The 17,548-nt window shown below is 42.5% G+C and overlaps 1 protein-coding gene across 1 annotated transcript; it reads left to right on the plus strand.

Annotated features, from left to right (window-relative positions):
- The first annotated feature begins 113 nt into the window (after nt 1–113).
- LOC112227022 (ras-related protein Rab-2A) lies at nt 114–16,856 on the plus strand. The gene is made up of 8 exons (XM_024391800.2): nt 114–323; nt 3,385–3,456; nt 5,136–5,203; nt 11,522–11,604; nt 11,999–12,091; nt 12,510–12,621; nt 13,597–13,665; nt 14,796–16,856. The coding sequence occupies exons 1-8, from the start codon at nt 278–280 to the stop codon at nt 14,889–14,891; spliced, it is 639 nt and encodes a 212-aa protein (XP_024247568.1). The 5' UTR covers nt 114–277; the 3' UTR covers nt 14,892–16,856.
- The last annotated feature ends 692 nt before the right edge of the window (nt 16,857–17,548 follow it).

Here is a 17,548-nt window from a genome sequence, read left to right on the forward strand (position 1 = left end):
CAGGTTTAGATTTGTTTTAAAGAGTCTAAGTGACATAATATAAATTAATAGCCTACTACCAGTGGCAACTGGGGTGAATAATTGCTTTTAGTTTGCGTGGCGAGGGCGGAACGTATGACGTTTTCAGCTGAAGCTTGGAGGTGTTATTTGTTCCTTCCCATCGAAGAGCGAAAGGAGGCTAGAAAGGGGAAGATTTAACGATTACATAGACCATTTTCATACGGTTTCAATTACACAAAACAACGGCAGAGGAAGGTTGACACAGGACCCAGTGGCCATGGCATATGCATACCTTTTCAAATACATCATTATCGGAGACACAGGTAAGCACTAGTCAATAGCAGCAAATATTGCTAACGGTAGTTAGCAAGCAGATATATTTTATTTCCGCAGTGTTGGAGAGTCCAATGTGACGTGGTAAAAGCGGAGACGCGGGAGGTGGGATGACTGACAGATTTCTCGCTTGCAAACGTCGTTAATAGTTTGTCATTAATGTGAAATAATCCTCCCAAAAAATTCCCACTTTACATCGCATAATGTTGTGGTCAACTAGTAGCGTGTTAATTTAGCAACACATCCAACAAGCCGACTGCCTATTGTCCTTCGGTTGTGCACTGAGGGTGGGGGTGCTAAGCTAGTTTTGCTACTTAGCCTATTAGCTAGCAAGGTAACGTTAACGTTGGCAAAGTAGCTGTTTACAGCGACATAAAATAAACAACTAGTTTGACAGCTTCTCTACAACATGGGCGTCAGCACTGGCTATGTCAGTCACTTGGACAGAGTCAAGCCAAGGTTTTGGGCTGTTTTTTTTGTTGCGCGGTTGTATTGCTAGGCCACAAGCACCAAGCGCCCTCCCTCGAAATGGCGTTTTACCTACTTTTTTGTACGGTTGCCTACTACGGCAGCATTCTAGTTTAGCTGTCTATGCGTTTATGCTCGTGTTGTTAAAATGTACTTTTACACGGGTGTTATGTTAATGAGGTTAAGCAAGTTCACTGTCGTTTGTTTACTTAGACGAGGCGGACTGAGTAGGTTTCTCAAATATTGTGGATGCTGCCAAAGCCAACCTACATTTTTGTCCAGATCATTTATTGCAGGTTGCATTAGAAGCAGGCGACGTATGTACTTGTTTATCAAAAACAGTACAACTATGTGCATCATCTTATTTGATTAGATCTGTTATACATCTATTGCTTAACCCGGATCCTTGTTGAAATAGCCTAATAGCAGCACCGCTTGCTATGCATATTACCCAGGGAAAACGAGGGATACTGAGATTACCTATCTCTCTGACTACAGATTGACAGTGTTTTGATGCTGAGAAATAAACACATGTACCTGGTTGGCATCTCAAGACCACAGGGGGAATGTTGTGATGCTAAGATTTCCATCACTTTAGTTTATTAATTGATCAATAAGGCTTGTACATTCAAAGGGTACATGCTGCCTTTTTAAAAGTACCAATTTACTGTGGTTTATTCTGTTTGAAAGTATCAGTGAAGGGAAGAGTACCCTGTTTGCAGGAAGGCCAATAACAGATTAAGCAGCATGCTCCCCTGCATATCTCTGAGATGAAAGGGCAGAATTTTACTTGAACCAGACTATTTGCCACATCATATTATGCTTGTTTCAAACTGAAGACATCATTTCCAACCCAAAACAGTGGTCAGCATTTGGGAGTACAAATCTGTCAGTGCATTTTTTTCCCAGGCAATACTCGTTAGTATTGTGGCTAGGAAAGAAAACACGAAGGGATTGCACATCAAGAAAAACAGCCCTAATGTGGAAACAAACATCATGTTGTCATCGAGTCACATTTATTTTCTAAACTATAGCACACAATATTTTACATACAGTAGGTTTTTAAAGGACCAAAGAGTTTGGTCTGCTTTGTTTTCATTTCTGCCATGGATTTTTTTTGCGATACTGGTATCGTCACAGCTCTAGTTGCAACACTGCAGACCTGTCATCGCCCTGGCTTCACTGGGGGCCATCATGTGACCCCCTGCAACCTAAGCTGTTGATCATTTAGTGTTTTCACATTACCCACTCACATTCTACATGACTTTGCTGTTTAGTTATGGCTATCCCAGCTGTTCAAGCAGTTAGATATAGTCTATGCTATGTGGTTGGTAACTTGGCTAGATGAGGTGATAGTTGAGAAACCCCTATCCAAAAGGATGCATTATTTCTCAGCCTCCATACCATAAACTGTAGTTTTCACCTGAATCAAAATCCAGTTGTGCACATCTTCCTGCCCAATCAAATGCAGTATTTCAATTAGAAATATGGGGGGGGGGGTGTAATTAGGCTAGTCTTTGATTTGGCACCCCTGTCTAATTGCTGTTGCTTTAAGATAATGACCTGACCACTAAAGAACCAGATGGACTATCTATTCAGTGCTAGAGGCTGATTGTCTAGCAGGTACACAGTTAAAAGGGTGACAGCTTTGTTTTGTTACATCCTCCTCATGATGTCTTCTATCACCCTGACTCCCCTGCCTAGCAACGGTGGTGGTAACCCATAGAAACACTAATGATAGCCTTCTCTGGTGTCCTAAAGGTTTCACCTGTTTGCATTATAACCATACAGTGCAGGACACATGTTTTCACAGGTCCCTCCACGATATGGTTTCACTGTCACGGTTTACTTTTATTTTATTCACACAGGCGCACGCCACACATTATATTTAGGTGTACTTTGTAATAAATGGAGTTAGCCGCCCATCATTAGGCTAATTATTGCATTCATTATGGTCGGTGCTACCTGGGAATATCTTTGTTTCATCACACCAAACAACCTCATGACATTTGTGTGTTGACATTTTTGATAAAATGTCCATCCCTATCAGGAGATTCATCATCATGTTGACAGTTCCTCGAACACAGGTCCTCCTAAAGAAACAAGCTTGAGGAGGAAATGGCTCATCTTAACTACTGATCCAGGATCGGATAACACTATCCCACCCTGGACCATTGAGGGAATAAAACGATATCTCACCCTGAATGTGTTTTAATGCATCCTCTACCTACTCCAGAAAAAAATGACAACCAGAATTCTACTTGTTTGACAAGCCTCTTGGCTTCAGCAGGACTGACTATGAGCTTCTTTACCATTGTGTGTGTGGGTGTAGTCAGAGGGCTGTAGGGCCTGATACAGTCTGACATTTTTATCTCATTAAATTACCCTCCTTATGTAATTTTTTGTTCTCTGACACATCATATCAAAGACTGGGATTCAACTTCTTTAATGTGTGTGTGCGACCAGATGTGCTGTTGGTTTTCCAACATGTGTGTGACTGGCTAAATGATGTTAGTTATGCAGACAGAGTGCCTATTTGTTCATGTGTGTGCCTCTGTTTAACTGTGCATGTTTGTTTTACAGGTGTGGGGAAATCATGCCTATTATTACAGTTCACAGACAAGCGGTTTCAGCCGGTGCACGACCTCACTATCGGTGAGGCTCCTCTATATTCATTATAACGTTTAACAACGACTGTGATTGAAATGTATCCTGCCTCTGCACTGCCTAGCTGCACTGGAGGGACCTCAATTAAATCATCTGTGCTCAGCTCAGATCTCCACGTCCAGGGCTTGGCATGAACCTTTTTAGCCATTTGTCTGAAAGCTCAGGTCACTTGCCCCTCCTCCCCCAAAAAAGGTATAACAGCATGGGCCAAAAAGGTGACAAATTGAGTTGTATTATTTATTTTAATTTTATTTCACCTTTTATTTAACCAGGTAGGCAAGTTGAGAACAAGTTCTCATTTACAATTGCGACCTGGCCAAGATAAAGCAAAGCAGTTCGACACATACAACAACAGTTACACATGGAGTAAAACAAACATACAGTCAATAATACAGTAGAAACAAGTCTATATATGATGTGAGCAAATGAGGTGTGATAAGGGAGGTAAAGGCAAAAAAAGGCCATGGTGGCAAAGTAAATACAATATAGCAAGTAAAACACTGGAATGGTAGATTTGCAGTGGAAGAATGTGCAAAGTAGAAATAAAAATAATGGGGTGATGCAAGGACCCACTTCACAAAATAACATTCATTATTTTCACTGGTAATGACAATATAAGGCTGCTGGTCTCTGATCCCATGCATTATATCTCCTGCCGTTGTGGCCTTGAGCAAGGCTCTTACCCCCCCACAAAGTGAAATACTGCACTGATATGCTACTGTATAAAACACGTGATCTGTCAACCCTCCATTCGGAGAGCTGCTGGGTGTAAAGGCTTTGTTCCAATTCTGATTGGCGCAGCCTAATTGTTTCCATGTTGTGATCTCCATATCGGACAACTTTTCTTTATTTGCCCCGGGCAAGCGGACAAGCGTTAATGTCACGCCCTGCCCTTGTCTTAATTAATTTCTTAAGGATTTATCACTCCTCTGGTCTAACCTCTGACGATGAGGGAGATGGATTTTATTTTAGCTTGCTAGCTACTTCCAGACACAAATAACAGAACACCTCACTCTTAACACAAATCAGCTCTGCTAGGGCGAGTAAAATGTTATCAAGAAAGTTAGTGACTGCACTGTGTTACTGGCAACAATTGAATTCAGTTTTTTTGACTATTAATCATTTAATGTTTGGCCAGTGCCTGTCTGCCTCCTCTACTACACTGTGTCAACTCTAACCATTAGTCACCATAGGCTTTTAGGGTGTTTCTGTGGTGGAGGCAGGGGAGGGGTTCTAGAACAGTGTTTCCCAAAAAACCAGACCTGCACCCCCCCGGGGTGCATATTTTGGTTTTTGCCCTAGCACTACACAGCTGATTCAAATAACCAGCTAATCATCAATCTAGTGCTAGGGCAACCATGGTCTTGGTGGTTAGGGTTAGTGGGTTATGGTTAATAGCGCTAGTGGTTAATTTAGTTTGGGGTTTAGGATTACACCTCATGATTAGCGCCAAGGTTTTTACCATACCACATGACCTGACCAGGCTACACGCTGACCAGAGTCAATGAAGTTGACATTTAAAAAATGTTTAGGCTAAGTTTAGGGACATCCCAAGGATCCCTTATAGTACTAACCATTCATGATTTCCATTGAATCTTGGTATTAGTGTTTTCATGCAAGTGAGTTGTAGACTGACTGTGTCCTTGTGGTGGGTGTGTCTTTCCCAGGTGTGGAGTTTGGGGCGCGGATGATCACCATAGATGGTAAACAGATCAAGCTGCAGATCTGGGACACGGTAAGATACCTGCCCTGTTTCACATTGAACAGATATGATTCTTTACCTGAACACACGATACAGTCGACTCCTGATACATGCAGCAGTGTGGGACAGTTCTCATCAGTTAAGTTGTCAACTACTGCATGCAGTTCAATCATAAAGAATGTAGTCAATGTACTGTTGAAGTGATACAGGTTCATTCTGCCAATTAAACAGTTTATACTTGGCTTATCTCAAGTGCACTTATCAGGGGTCGACTGTAATCATGATATTCTCGGAATACTCTTCGGTACATCGGTATCTTATCAGTAATAAGGAGATTTTTAAAATCTTGGAGTCAAAAGGCTATAGTCTATTATTGAACATTCAACTCTTGTAATGAAGCAGCAAAAAAAAATGTCTTTTTCAAACATTTACCAAAATGCATTTTACTGTTTTAAACAGTACACATAATGAGAGCGGTGCCATAATGAAAATATCTGTAGCAAAAGGGGGAATCTAATAACCACTAGGATGGGTTGCTAATATGACTAGGATTGTGACTTTGGTTTCTGGACAACAAAAGTTGATGTAAAACCAATAGAACCACAGAGAAATGCTGATTTGATGTCATGAAGTCTTTTTTCTGAAATATCTGCCTCCACTTTTCTATGGCTGGATTTCAGCTAGGCTACTTTGAAGCAAGGTAAGACATGACTCATAATATGAAGTAAAGTAAAACGTTCAGGTTTCAAACAATCACTGCCTCAAGCTCACGTTGCAAAGTGGTGGTGACACGCTGATAGCCTGCATACTGTTGACTATAGCCTATGCACTCGAATAACAAATGAGAAGCGCGCTTTAATTACCAGTTTAGATTGAGATAGTAGCTATTTTTAATCATGGCCGTCAAAACAGTTTAACATGTGATTGCATTTTAGAAATGTTATATGTTGCTAAATGCCTGGGCTTACAAAAGCACATTTCAGTCCAGTACCAGCTCTTTGAGCAGCAGCTCTAGTGCTGTCTGATGGGTGATACAGTGCAGTGTTCAACACCATAGTGTCCTCCAAGCTCATCACTAAGCTAAGGACCCTGGGTCTGAAAACCTTCCTCTGCAACTGGATCCTGGACTTCCTGACAGACCGTCCCCAGGTGGTATGGGTAGGCAACAACACAGCCGCCACGCTGGCCCTCAACTTGGGCCCCTTGGGGGTGCGTGCTTAGTACCCTCCTGTACTCCCTGTTCAACCACGACTGCGTTGCCAAGCACGACTCCAACACCGTTAAGTTTGCTGATGACACAACGGTGGTAGGCCTGATCACCGACGACGATGAGACAACAGCCTCTCCCTCAATGTCAGCAAGGAGCTGATCGTGGACTACAGAAAAAGGAGGGCCGAGCACACCCCCATTCACATTGACAGGGCTGTAGTGGAGCTGGTCGAGATCTTCAAGTTCCTCTGTGTCCACATCACTTAGTATCTCTCAATGTCCACACACACCAACACAGTCATGAAAAGGGTAGAATAATTTCTCTTCCCCCTCAGGAGCTGAAACGATTTGGTATGGACCCTCAGATACTCAGTTCTACAGCTGCACCATTTGAGAGTATCTTGACTGGCTCCATGACTGCTTGGTATGGCAATTACTGCCATCTGACCGTAAGGCGCTGCAGAGGGTAGTGAGTACGGCCCATTGGGGCCGAGCTCCCTTCCTTCCAGGACCTCTGACACAGCCTGGTATAGACAAAGGCCTTAAAATTGTCAGACTCCAGACACCCAAGTCATAGAATATTATCTCTGCTACCGCACGGCAAGCGGTACCAATACACCAAGTCTGGAACCAACAGGACCATGAACAGCTTCTACCCCCAAGTCATAGGCTGTTAAATAGTTAGTCCAGGTGGCTATTGGTTAACTCTTTAACTATCTGCATTGACCCTTTTAGCACTAACTTCTTTTGGACTCATCACATATGCTGCTGCAACTGTTTCTGTCCTGTTGCCTAGTCACTTTATTCCTAGCTATATGTACATACAGTGCCTTGCGAAAGTATTCGGCCCCCTTGAACTTTGCAACCTTTTGCCACATTTCAGGCTTCAAACATAAAGATATAAAGCTGTATTTTTTTTGTGAAGAATCAACAACAAGTGGGACACAATCATGAAGTGGAACGACATTTATTGGATATTTTAAACTTTTTTAACAAATCAAAAACTGAAATTGGGCGTGCAAAATTATTCAGCCCCCTTAAGTTAATACTTTGTAGCGCCACCTTTTGCTGCGATTACAGCTGTAAGTCGCTTGGGGTATGTCTCTCTCAGTTTTGCACATCGAGAGACTGACATTTTCCCATTCCTCCTTGCAAAACAGCTCGAGCTCAGTGAGGTTGGATGGAGAGCATTTGTGAACAGCAGTTTTCAGTTCTTTCCACAGATTCTCGATTGGATTCAGGTCTGGACTTTGACTTGGCCATTCTAACACCTGGATATGTTTATTTTTGAACCATTCCATTGTAGATTTTGCTTTATGTTTTGGATCATTGTCTTGTTGGAAGACAAATCTCCGTCCCAGTCTCAGGTCTTTTGCAGACTCCATCAGGTTTTCTTCCAGAATGGTCCAGTATTTGGCTCCATCCATCTTCCCATCAATTTTAACCATCTTCCCTGTCCCTGCTGAAGAAAAGCAGGCCCAAACCATGATGCTGCCACCACCATGTTTGACAGTGGGGATGGTGTGTTCAGGGTGATTAGCTGTGTTGCTTTTACGCCAAACATAACGTTTTACATTGTTGCCAAAAAGTTCAATTTTGGTTTCATCTGACCAGAGCACCTTCTTCCACATGTTTGGTGTGTCTCCCAGGTGGCTTGTGGCAAACTTTAAACAACACTTTTTATGGATATCTTTAAGAAATGGCTTTCTTCTTGCCACTCTTCCATAAAGGCCAGATTTGTGCAATATACAACTGATTGTTGTCCTATGGACAGAGTCTCCCACCTCAGCTGTAGATCTCTGCAGTTCATCCAGAGTGATCATGGGCCTCTTGGCTGCATCTCTGATCAGTCTTCTCCTTGTATGAGCTGAAAGTTTAGAGGGACGGCCAGGTCTTGGTAGATTTGCAGTGGTCTGATACTCCTTCCATTTCAATATTATCGCTTGCACAGTGCTCCTTGGGATGTTTAAAGCTTGGGAAATCTTTTTGTATCCAAATCCGGCTTTAAACTTCTTCACAACAGTATCTCGGACCTGCCTGGTGTGTTCCTTGTTCTTCATGATGCTCTCTGCGCTTTTAACGGACCTCTGAGACTCACAGTGCAGGTGCATTTATACAGAGACTTGATTACACACAGGTGGATTGTATTTATCATCATTAGTCATTTAGGTCAACATTGGATCATTCAGAGATCCTCACTGAACTTCTGGAGAGAGTTTGCTGCACTGAAAGTAAAGGGGCTGAATAATTTTGCACGCCCAATTTTTCAGTTTTTGATTTGTTAAAAAGTTTGAAATATCCAATAAATGTCGTTCCACTTCATGATTGTGTCCCACTTGTTGTTGATTCTTCACCAAACAATACAGTTTTATATCTTTATGTTTGAAGCCTGAAATGTGGCAAAAGGTCGCAAAGTTCAAGGGGGCCAAATACTTTCGCAAGGCACTGTACCTACCTCAATTATCTCGTACCCCTGCACATCAATTCAGGAATGGTACCCCGTGTATAAAGATATGTTATCGTTACTTATTGTTTACTTTTATTATTATGTGTTACTTTTCTATTGTCTTTTCTCTCTGTGTTGTTGAGAAGGCTCCATATGTAAAAATTTCACTGCTAGTCTGCACCTCTTGTTTATGAAGCATGTGACAAATAAATTGGAGTTTGATTTGATAGGCTATTCCGCTCCTCAAACTAGGCTCTGTATGCTGTGCGCATGTGATAAATAAGGTGCATGACGACTAACACACACCGGAATTTTAAATTACATTAAATTATACAAATTAACCTATAGACTGATAAGCATGACCAGTCAAATGTGTTTTCGGGTGCCTAACCAATTAGCCGTTAACCATTTAACATCCCTAATTAGGAGTAAAGATTGAAGTGTTAATTAGGGTTTCTCAGTGTGCCCTACTGTTAATTATGTGGGATTCCCTGTGCTTTGCTAGGGCCCATTAAAAGCTGTTTACATTTTTTGGCCTGATTTTTTTTTAAAATTTTATTTTATTTTTTATTTTATCTTTTTTATTTTATCTATTTTTTTTTCTTCTAGAATTTACCCAAATTCCATTTTTTTTCCCCCATTTTGTTTTTCTAGGTTTCTTTACATTTATCTATTTTGCTCTCTAAATCATACTTAAAATATATAGAACATCCCATTTGTATTTCTTTAAGTACACAACACTGCTTAAACCACATCATGAGACTTTTGAGGTTTAGGAAAAATGTTTTTATTTTTTGTGGTGTGCAAAACAAATTGGCACTGGATTGATAAACTATCATCATATCGATCTGCCATAGGCTACTTTTTGTAGTACATTTTTTTTGTTAAATTGAGGATCTTTTTGGGGAAGCCTTTCCATATCTACTAGAAGAAGCTAATCATTACCATCATCACTGACAGTTACATAGTGTAGGCATACACGCACACACACACAGGCATTCCTGTGCCGTTGCAGGAAAATACACTGATGCCGTTTGTTCATGTCATATGATTAACTTGGGAAAATGTATTAATTTCAAGTTGAATATATTGTTGAATTCCATTTGAAAGTTTGGATTCCATGATTTCATCCATTTTCTACTTAACCCGGATTTTATAGTGCCCTACTGACTGTGCTGAGGAAATATGAACACTACAGGATATGGTGATCTTGGTGTTAGTGTAGTATTTCTATTGGCCTCTAGGGGGAGACACAGTTCTATAAATAAGAATTGAATCTCTCAGCAGTAATTCTGATGGATGGTGCAAGTCGAGGCCTTTTGGCCTTCAGACCAAGCCAGCTGCTGTGTGCTTACTAGGCCACATGGCAACACCGGTGCATTTTGGTTGATGAAAAGGTAAGGCTGGAATTCATCAGAAATAGATGCCAAGGGGGATAAGAATGGCAACCTTTGATTGGGCACTTTGGTAATCTAGCTGCCATTTTGAGAAATGACAATTTCACTTTTATATTTCGAAACACCACTATGAATATACCCTCTCTTAGAATGGTCTGTGACTTAGCTTACATCCCCAGACCACTACATGTTCACCCTGTCAAGACAGAGTTCAAATCAAACACAGGGCGTGGGTACCGTCTGTATAGCTGTATCAGTGTGTGTTCCGGCGTGTGTGTGTGAGCACAGGAGGAGGAGTAGGGAGGTACTGCCTGGCCTGGGAGTGATGTAATAGCCAAAATCTGCATTTCTGGTCTTCCTGTAACCTTTGAGATCCGGCAGATGGCAGGCATAAAGGTGTCATTCATCATTTATTCACAATGGCCTCCATTAGCTCCAACGTTAGCAGCTGCCTCAGGGGGACTGTTGCCACTGACTCACTGACTGGGCCTTATTGAATTCAAATGTGCTGCAGTGCTGGGCTGCCTGGTTCTCACTCACCTGCTGCCAGGCTGGAATAGATGTAGAACAGCATAGAGTAGGCCAAGGTACAACGGCTGCTAGCCAGGGAACAGGGAAGCCATTTTATAAGCTGCTGACAATGGCATCTATCGACAGGTCTTGCCTGCCTGTCTGCTGTTTTAACCCAACATTGAGTGTGGGGAGAGAGGTAGAATGTGGTATTGTGGGCTATAGTGGAACACAATGAGCCTCTTGTTTATGAGGACTCAGTCAGTCAGGTATGGGATGCAGAGAGAGAGGAGCCTTTTGTACACAGTGACAGGGGTTTGCCTGTGCTCTGCCTCTGCACAGGGAAAATCAGGAGGCTTGGCTCTCTGGTTGAGAATATCTATGGTGTTGGGAATGTATATGGATTAGGAGAAAGCTGCTGGAAAGCCTGGACTGGAGGAGTGTAGTAGGCACTAGGCAGGACATGCATGAGTAAAACATGGCTCGGGCCAGGGCTGGGCCAGGGCTCAGAAGAACCCCTGACCCTAGTAACACAGTACATCTGTGTTGGTATTTTGTCTAACACACCCTTGAGCACTTGAAGTAAGACTCCTTTAAGAGTAGTTGCTTTGTTCAGCTTACTACTACTACTTTGAAGTACTGCTGGCTCTTGTTTGTACCCTTTCTATGGGTTACTATGCTTCTGTGCTGAACTTTGTCTTTGCTTTAACAGAGCGTCTGTGTGTGTGTACTATGTCTGTTTGTCTTTGGCACTAATTGTGTGTGTGTGTGTGTGTGTGTGTGTGTCAGGCCGGCCAAGAGTCCTTCCGCTCCATCACCCGGTCTTACTACAGAGGGGCAGCTGGCGCCCTGCTCGTGTATGACATCACAAGGTCAGTCTGGTGGCCATTTTCTCCCCAGGTCTTATCTATGTAAACACTTTGGCCACTAAGTCTACCCTAGGATTTAGGACATGACCATTGCTCTTGACAAATGTAAAAAAAAAATATATATATAATATGTTTGTTTAAGAGGAAAGGAAATGTTGTTTTCTTATCAAGTTCATTCAGTTTAACAATAGTTGGAGCCACTGAGATTTGTTTGTATAATACATTTTGGATGTAATTTAATCTCCCTCCCCAATGCCCTTATTTTGCTCATGTGGGTCAACTGTTACAAAAGGGACCTACATTCACCTAATGAAGGATATGTTTATGCATTAGTTTACTAGGAAAGGAACATTTTATTGTTCTTATGTTAAGTGTTGCTCAACTGTTTTTGTTTTAGAAGGGACACCTTCAACCACTTGACAACCTGGTTAGAGGACGCTCGCCAACATTCCAACTCCAACATGGTCATCATGCTCATTGGGAACAAGAGGTCAGATTCATCTCCCTGTCACTCATGGTTACCAAACAACCTAGTCATGGTTGTCATGGCTACTAAACAGGCTATGCCTCAAAGGTCTGAAATGGCAACCTTTCTTCATTTTGTCTTATCTTAAAGCATGGGTTATGTCAAGTCTAAATGGTGGATGCTTTGTGTTCTTTGCTTTCAAATGAAGGAAAGGAAAAAGTGTGAGGAAGCCATTTTTGACAATTGAGATACACCCACCCAGGTCACAGCCCTGCTCCCTGTGTGCTTGTGTCTCCTCTAGTTAATGACATATCTCCTAACTGGAAAACGTAACAGAATGAATTAACATTTGCAATAAAACAGAGACACAAGACCATGCTATCATAACAGGTCTATGGTAATGTGTGTGAAATACTGAATGTGTATGGCGTTTTCCCCAAAGTGACCTGGAGTCCAGGAGAGAGGTGAAGAAGGAGGAGGGAGAGGCCTTCGCCAGAGAGCACGGCCTTATCTTCATGGAGACCTCCGCCAAGACCGCATCCAATGTAGAAGAGGTACCTCCTGCTCACACTAAATTGTGTGTGCATTTGTTTGTTTGAACTGACACGTTTGCCTATTAATATACCCACCTCTCAAACACTCCAACGCACACATACACATCTGTTCTTCAGTGTGCTGGGTAGCCAGGCTCTCTGAGGATTTAAGGCAGGGGGAGACTGGTTTATGTAACTCCTCCCCCCAGCAGAAACCCCTGATATGATTAATTTGTCTCATTAGTGTCTCCTGAATCCTTCCGATACCTCTCCTCTCCCTCAGTGACGTGTACATCGCCTACATTCATAGCATCCCCTCTGCTCTCCTGTCCTAAGTGACAGCCGAATGCCAATCAGGCTCCCATGCTACTACCGTATGCACTATATGGAGAGTAATGTGTTGAGGATAATGCTGGGTCCCTGGGTTATGCCCTGGGCCTCCATGGTCAGGTTGGGGAGCTCTGCCTCAGGCTGAGGGAAACCCATCTGTTGCTGTTAAACAATTTCATGTGTGAAGAGGCAGGGAGGTTAGAGGGGACCAGATCAGGCCAGAGCCTCCTGAGTTAAACTGAGGTGCACATTTGCTTTCAGATTCTAAAGTAGGCCTCCCTCTGTGGTAAAACGCTGAATTACAGGCAGTATTTACTGTAGATGGGCACCCTGGACTAGTCTCGCTTTTGAGGTGTACTTAATGATTATATAAGGCCTAACATGCTGTACATTCTGGCTAAAACTAAGGCTCTCTTTATACGTCTGCTTGTGTTGTTTGTACAGCGGAGTGACGTAGATGTATTATCTGTGGCAACAAGCCAGAGGCTAAACTCCTGTAAATCACACTCTTTTAGAACTTATTCAGTTAACGAGAACCACATATGGTTTGACTGGTCCAAGGCTTGATATCTTGCAGGGGAGTTTATCAGATATTACAACGGTCACATCTAGATGTTGTGGATTTCAGCTCTTATCCTATACTAACTAGGCACTCTCTCTTTTCAGGCATTCATCAACACAGCGAAGGAGATCTACGAGAAGATCCAGGAGGGTGTCTTCGACATCAACAATGAGGTCATTTGACATGGGAGAGACACATTTGGTGTTCATTTTGTACACCGCAGCTTTGACAAAGACCATCTTCTTGACATCAACTGAGATATGGACAAGTGGTCAAATGCCCTTGCTCCCTTCGTAGTGCCCTAAGCCCACTTCATAAACAGAGTGAAGAGGATAAAACCTTGACAGAGCAGACGTTGGATAAATCCTATTGGGGGAAAAAGGCCCATTTGAAGGCCAGAAAGTCATTGTGTTAGCTTACGCTGTTACGAAGTCACATGCTCCTAGGAGACACTGCACCTATATTCATATTTTTGAGGCAGCCCCTCCACATCAGCTTATTTGTAGCGGCCCACACCCCATCTCTCTCTTCTAAAGAAAGGCAAGAAGAAGCAGAGCAGGTTCCAGTCTGCAGAGCCGAGCAAAACTTCCACTGTTTTTCCCTTCTCCCCTCCCTCTCTCCTTCCCTCTCTCCGCTAGCCCTGGCTGCTGGCCAGTGCATAAATTCCTCACATCCCACAAGGTTACAGCCAGCGTGAAGGAGGCGAGCCCCTGAGCAGCCATTGGGTATGCTTTCTTTGAGAGGTAGTAAAGGGTAAAATAAGGGGGAGAGGGGGTGGGGGAAAGTGAGGCCAGGGACACGGTCCAAACCGCATCAGCTGACTGACGAGGGGGGAAGCCCTGGTCAGAATTCCCGTCGCTTGCTGGCAGGCGTCGTGAGAACCCCCCGCCCCCCTTCTCCACCCTCCTCCTCTTCCCTGAACTCTATAAATGTGATTTAGAACGATTAAGTTGACTTAATAGCTACTACTGCTTAAAGCCACAGCAGCACAGGCTCACATTGGAGTGATGCCTTTTAGCCACTCTGCGTTCTCTTCAGCCAATAAAGGACTGGAGAGATGAAAGTGGGGCAATGGATGAAAGTGCCACTTGCTGGTGTGTGTGGGAGAGATGCTTACAAAAGAGTGTGCATGTGACTGTGAGCCAAAGAGAATTTGTCACCATTGATATTCCTTGTTATATCCATTTCATCCACCCCAGAAAAACACAAACACTCAAACTCTAAATCGTCAAACCACACATGACCATCATCACGTTCCATTTTCAAGACTAACCGTTTGCATGTTCTGGTTTTGTCTCGGCAGGCTAACGGCATTAAGATTGGGCCCCAGCACGCTGCCACCAACTCCACACTCTCCGGTAGCCAGGGGGGCCAACAGGCTGGAGGGGGATGCTGCTGAACACCCTGCCCCTCTGTCTCATACCCCCTCCCCCAACCACCCATCCTGCCCCTTGCGTTTCTTCTGGACTGGTCGGGCTCACTAACATTTTCTTAACCCCTCCCTCTACACAGCCTTGCCACAGGAGAGTCTAATTGTATACTCCATGACTGTCAGTCAAAATATACCAAGCAAAACACGTTAAAGTACCCCCGGTCCTGGGGCAAAAATGCTTGTCCTGCATTGGATCCTGTCTGGGTTGTAGAATGGTAGGGTTTACTGTTACTATTGTGGCAGGATACTTTAGGATAAGGGTCTCATATATCTGTACATCAAACAGGCAGGATGCTTTAGGATAGGGACTCATATCTATCTGTACATCTGTGAGCCAGTTGTGGATCATGTCTTTCTTTTTGACGTTTTGACTTAAAGCTGAATTGTATCGAACACTACAAGCTTGGTCATCAATTAGTATTTGAATTGGTTTCATGTGGGAGAAAGAAAGCTTTGGGAACGTGTGGTTAACGCAGAAGTTTGAAATAAAAGAGAAAAAGAAACGTAGAGTTGTGTGGAGCAGCGGCCATGTCTGAAGTGAAGAAGCTAAAAGGAGAAAAACAGGGCTGTTTTAATTCTGTATTTATCACTCACATTCTGTGTATATATATATATATATAGAGTAATCCTTTCTTGCTTTGGTGTATGATGACTGAGCTAGAATTCTTTGAATTTCCTGGAAAAATCTAGACTTTACGAATAGAGCTTGAAACTGCAACAGTATTGCTAAAAAACCTACTTGGACACCATTTTAAGATTTTACTTTTAGTTTGTCCTGCCATCTGCCACCCTCCCCTCGCTATCTCTCTGTGCCCTAGATCTGCTATGACTGTGTATAGAAACTTTGGCTCAATATTCTGCATCTTATCTATTTTAATGCCAAAATGTTGTTTACCTGTGTTCAATAACCACAAACCCCAGAATTTGATCACCTCTACTCTGGAAAGGGATCTCAGCTGTTTGCCTTAACGAAAAGATTGGGACAGCAGAAAAACAATAGAAAAACATAATCAGGTTGCAAAGGAATCATTCCACTAACTACATATGCATAGTCTTATACATGCACAGCACATACACAGCACTTTCTTTCTTTTTTTTACATTCAAACAAGTGTTGCAGACATTCAGACATTCTCTAAATCACTGGTTCTCAATCCTGGTCCTGGGGACCCAAAGGGTGCACATGTTTTCTTTTTGAACTACACACCTGACTCTAATTATCGAAGCCTGATGATGAGTTGGTCATTTGACTCAGGTTTGCAGTGTTATGGCAAAAACAGAACTGTACACTCCTTTGGATCACCAGGACCAGGATTGAGAACCCCTGCTCTAAATGTGTGTATGTATACACGTATATTAAGAAAGTACATGCATTCCTAAATGCATACATGTGTACCTACATGCGCACACACAGTTGTCTATTTATACATACAAGTCTGCATGCATACATATTTTCTCTTCAAGATTTTGTTTTCAAACAGTCCGCTGTGGAGCATCAGTGCAGAGCAGCGTTTTCCTGTAGGTGTGTGAGTGGCTGTGTAAAGCCTTGCTTTCTTTGGCAGTGCATTCTGTTAGTAGATATTATGGTGAACATCGCGTCTGTTGTAAGAGCGGCGCGGGAAAAGCCGAACCTGGAGTGTCTGTGACCCCCCGACGTTTGCTGTGTTGGTTTTTCTTAAAAATAAAAAAAATGCTATCACAAATAATAAAAAATTATAAAATGAAATATAAATTTATGTGGAAGAAATGTGCAATGTTTAAACTTACATTTTGTAATTTCCTTTTTAGAGTTGATGTTTTGCATTTTGCATCTCCCTATAGTAATTTTCTGAGTGTCTGTGTTGGTATATGAATGAAGTGATTATATATGGATCCATACTGTATTGTATCTCTTGATTTATCAATTTATAAAGGGAAGCATGTGTGTCCTGGAGTTTTGGAATTCCTGTAAGATCATGCAGCATCCTCATAACCAAAGGGGTGCACCTTTTGTTTTTTCCTCATAGCACACTACACAGCTGATTCAAATAATCAACTAATAATCACGCTTTAATCATTTTAATCAGCTGTGTAGTTTTATGGCAAAAAAACTAAATGTGCACCCCTTGGGGTCCCCAGGACTGAGTTTGGGAAACGCTTTCATACAGGCTTGGTTCTGAAATGATCACTGCACCCTTTCCATGTATTTATCATAGTCCAAAATGGGTACCCCTACACACAGCAGTGTTCTAGAATATTGGACTGTTGGCTTTCATACTTTCTGAATATTTCAGCTAGGCTCAAGCAATTTCTCCAAATGTCAACACATTCAAATGAATAGAGGATGCATACTGGAGCCGAGTTGGTTTGGAATTGTGGGGAGGAGCACGTTTGGGCTTTGCATCCTCAGATGGTGCAGAGCTGCGAAGCTACTGTATGTCTGTGGACTATGATTTACGCATTAAAATATGAACACTAAGGTTAAAGGGGCATATGCACCCAGTACCAATTCAACTGGCTTTTTAACACACTTTGCTCTGTGTTACATGTGTTTCAGGTAGGCCTTGATACTTTTCAGGTGATATTCAATTGAAAGTGTGATTTAATTTCTAGGTCTCCTATGTCGTTATGAAATAATTCCACATA

This window comes from Oncorhynchus tshawytscha, linkage group LG28 (genome assembly GCF_018296145.1).
Source record: "Oncorhynchus tshawytscha isolate Ot180627B linkage group LG28, Otsh_v2.0, whole genome shotgun sequence".
In the NCBI taxonomy this organism is placed as follows: Eukaryota; Metazoa; Chordata; class Actinopteri; order Salmoniformes; family Salmonidae; genus Oncorhynchus; species Oncorhynchus tshawytscha.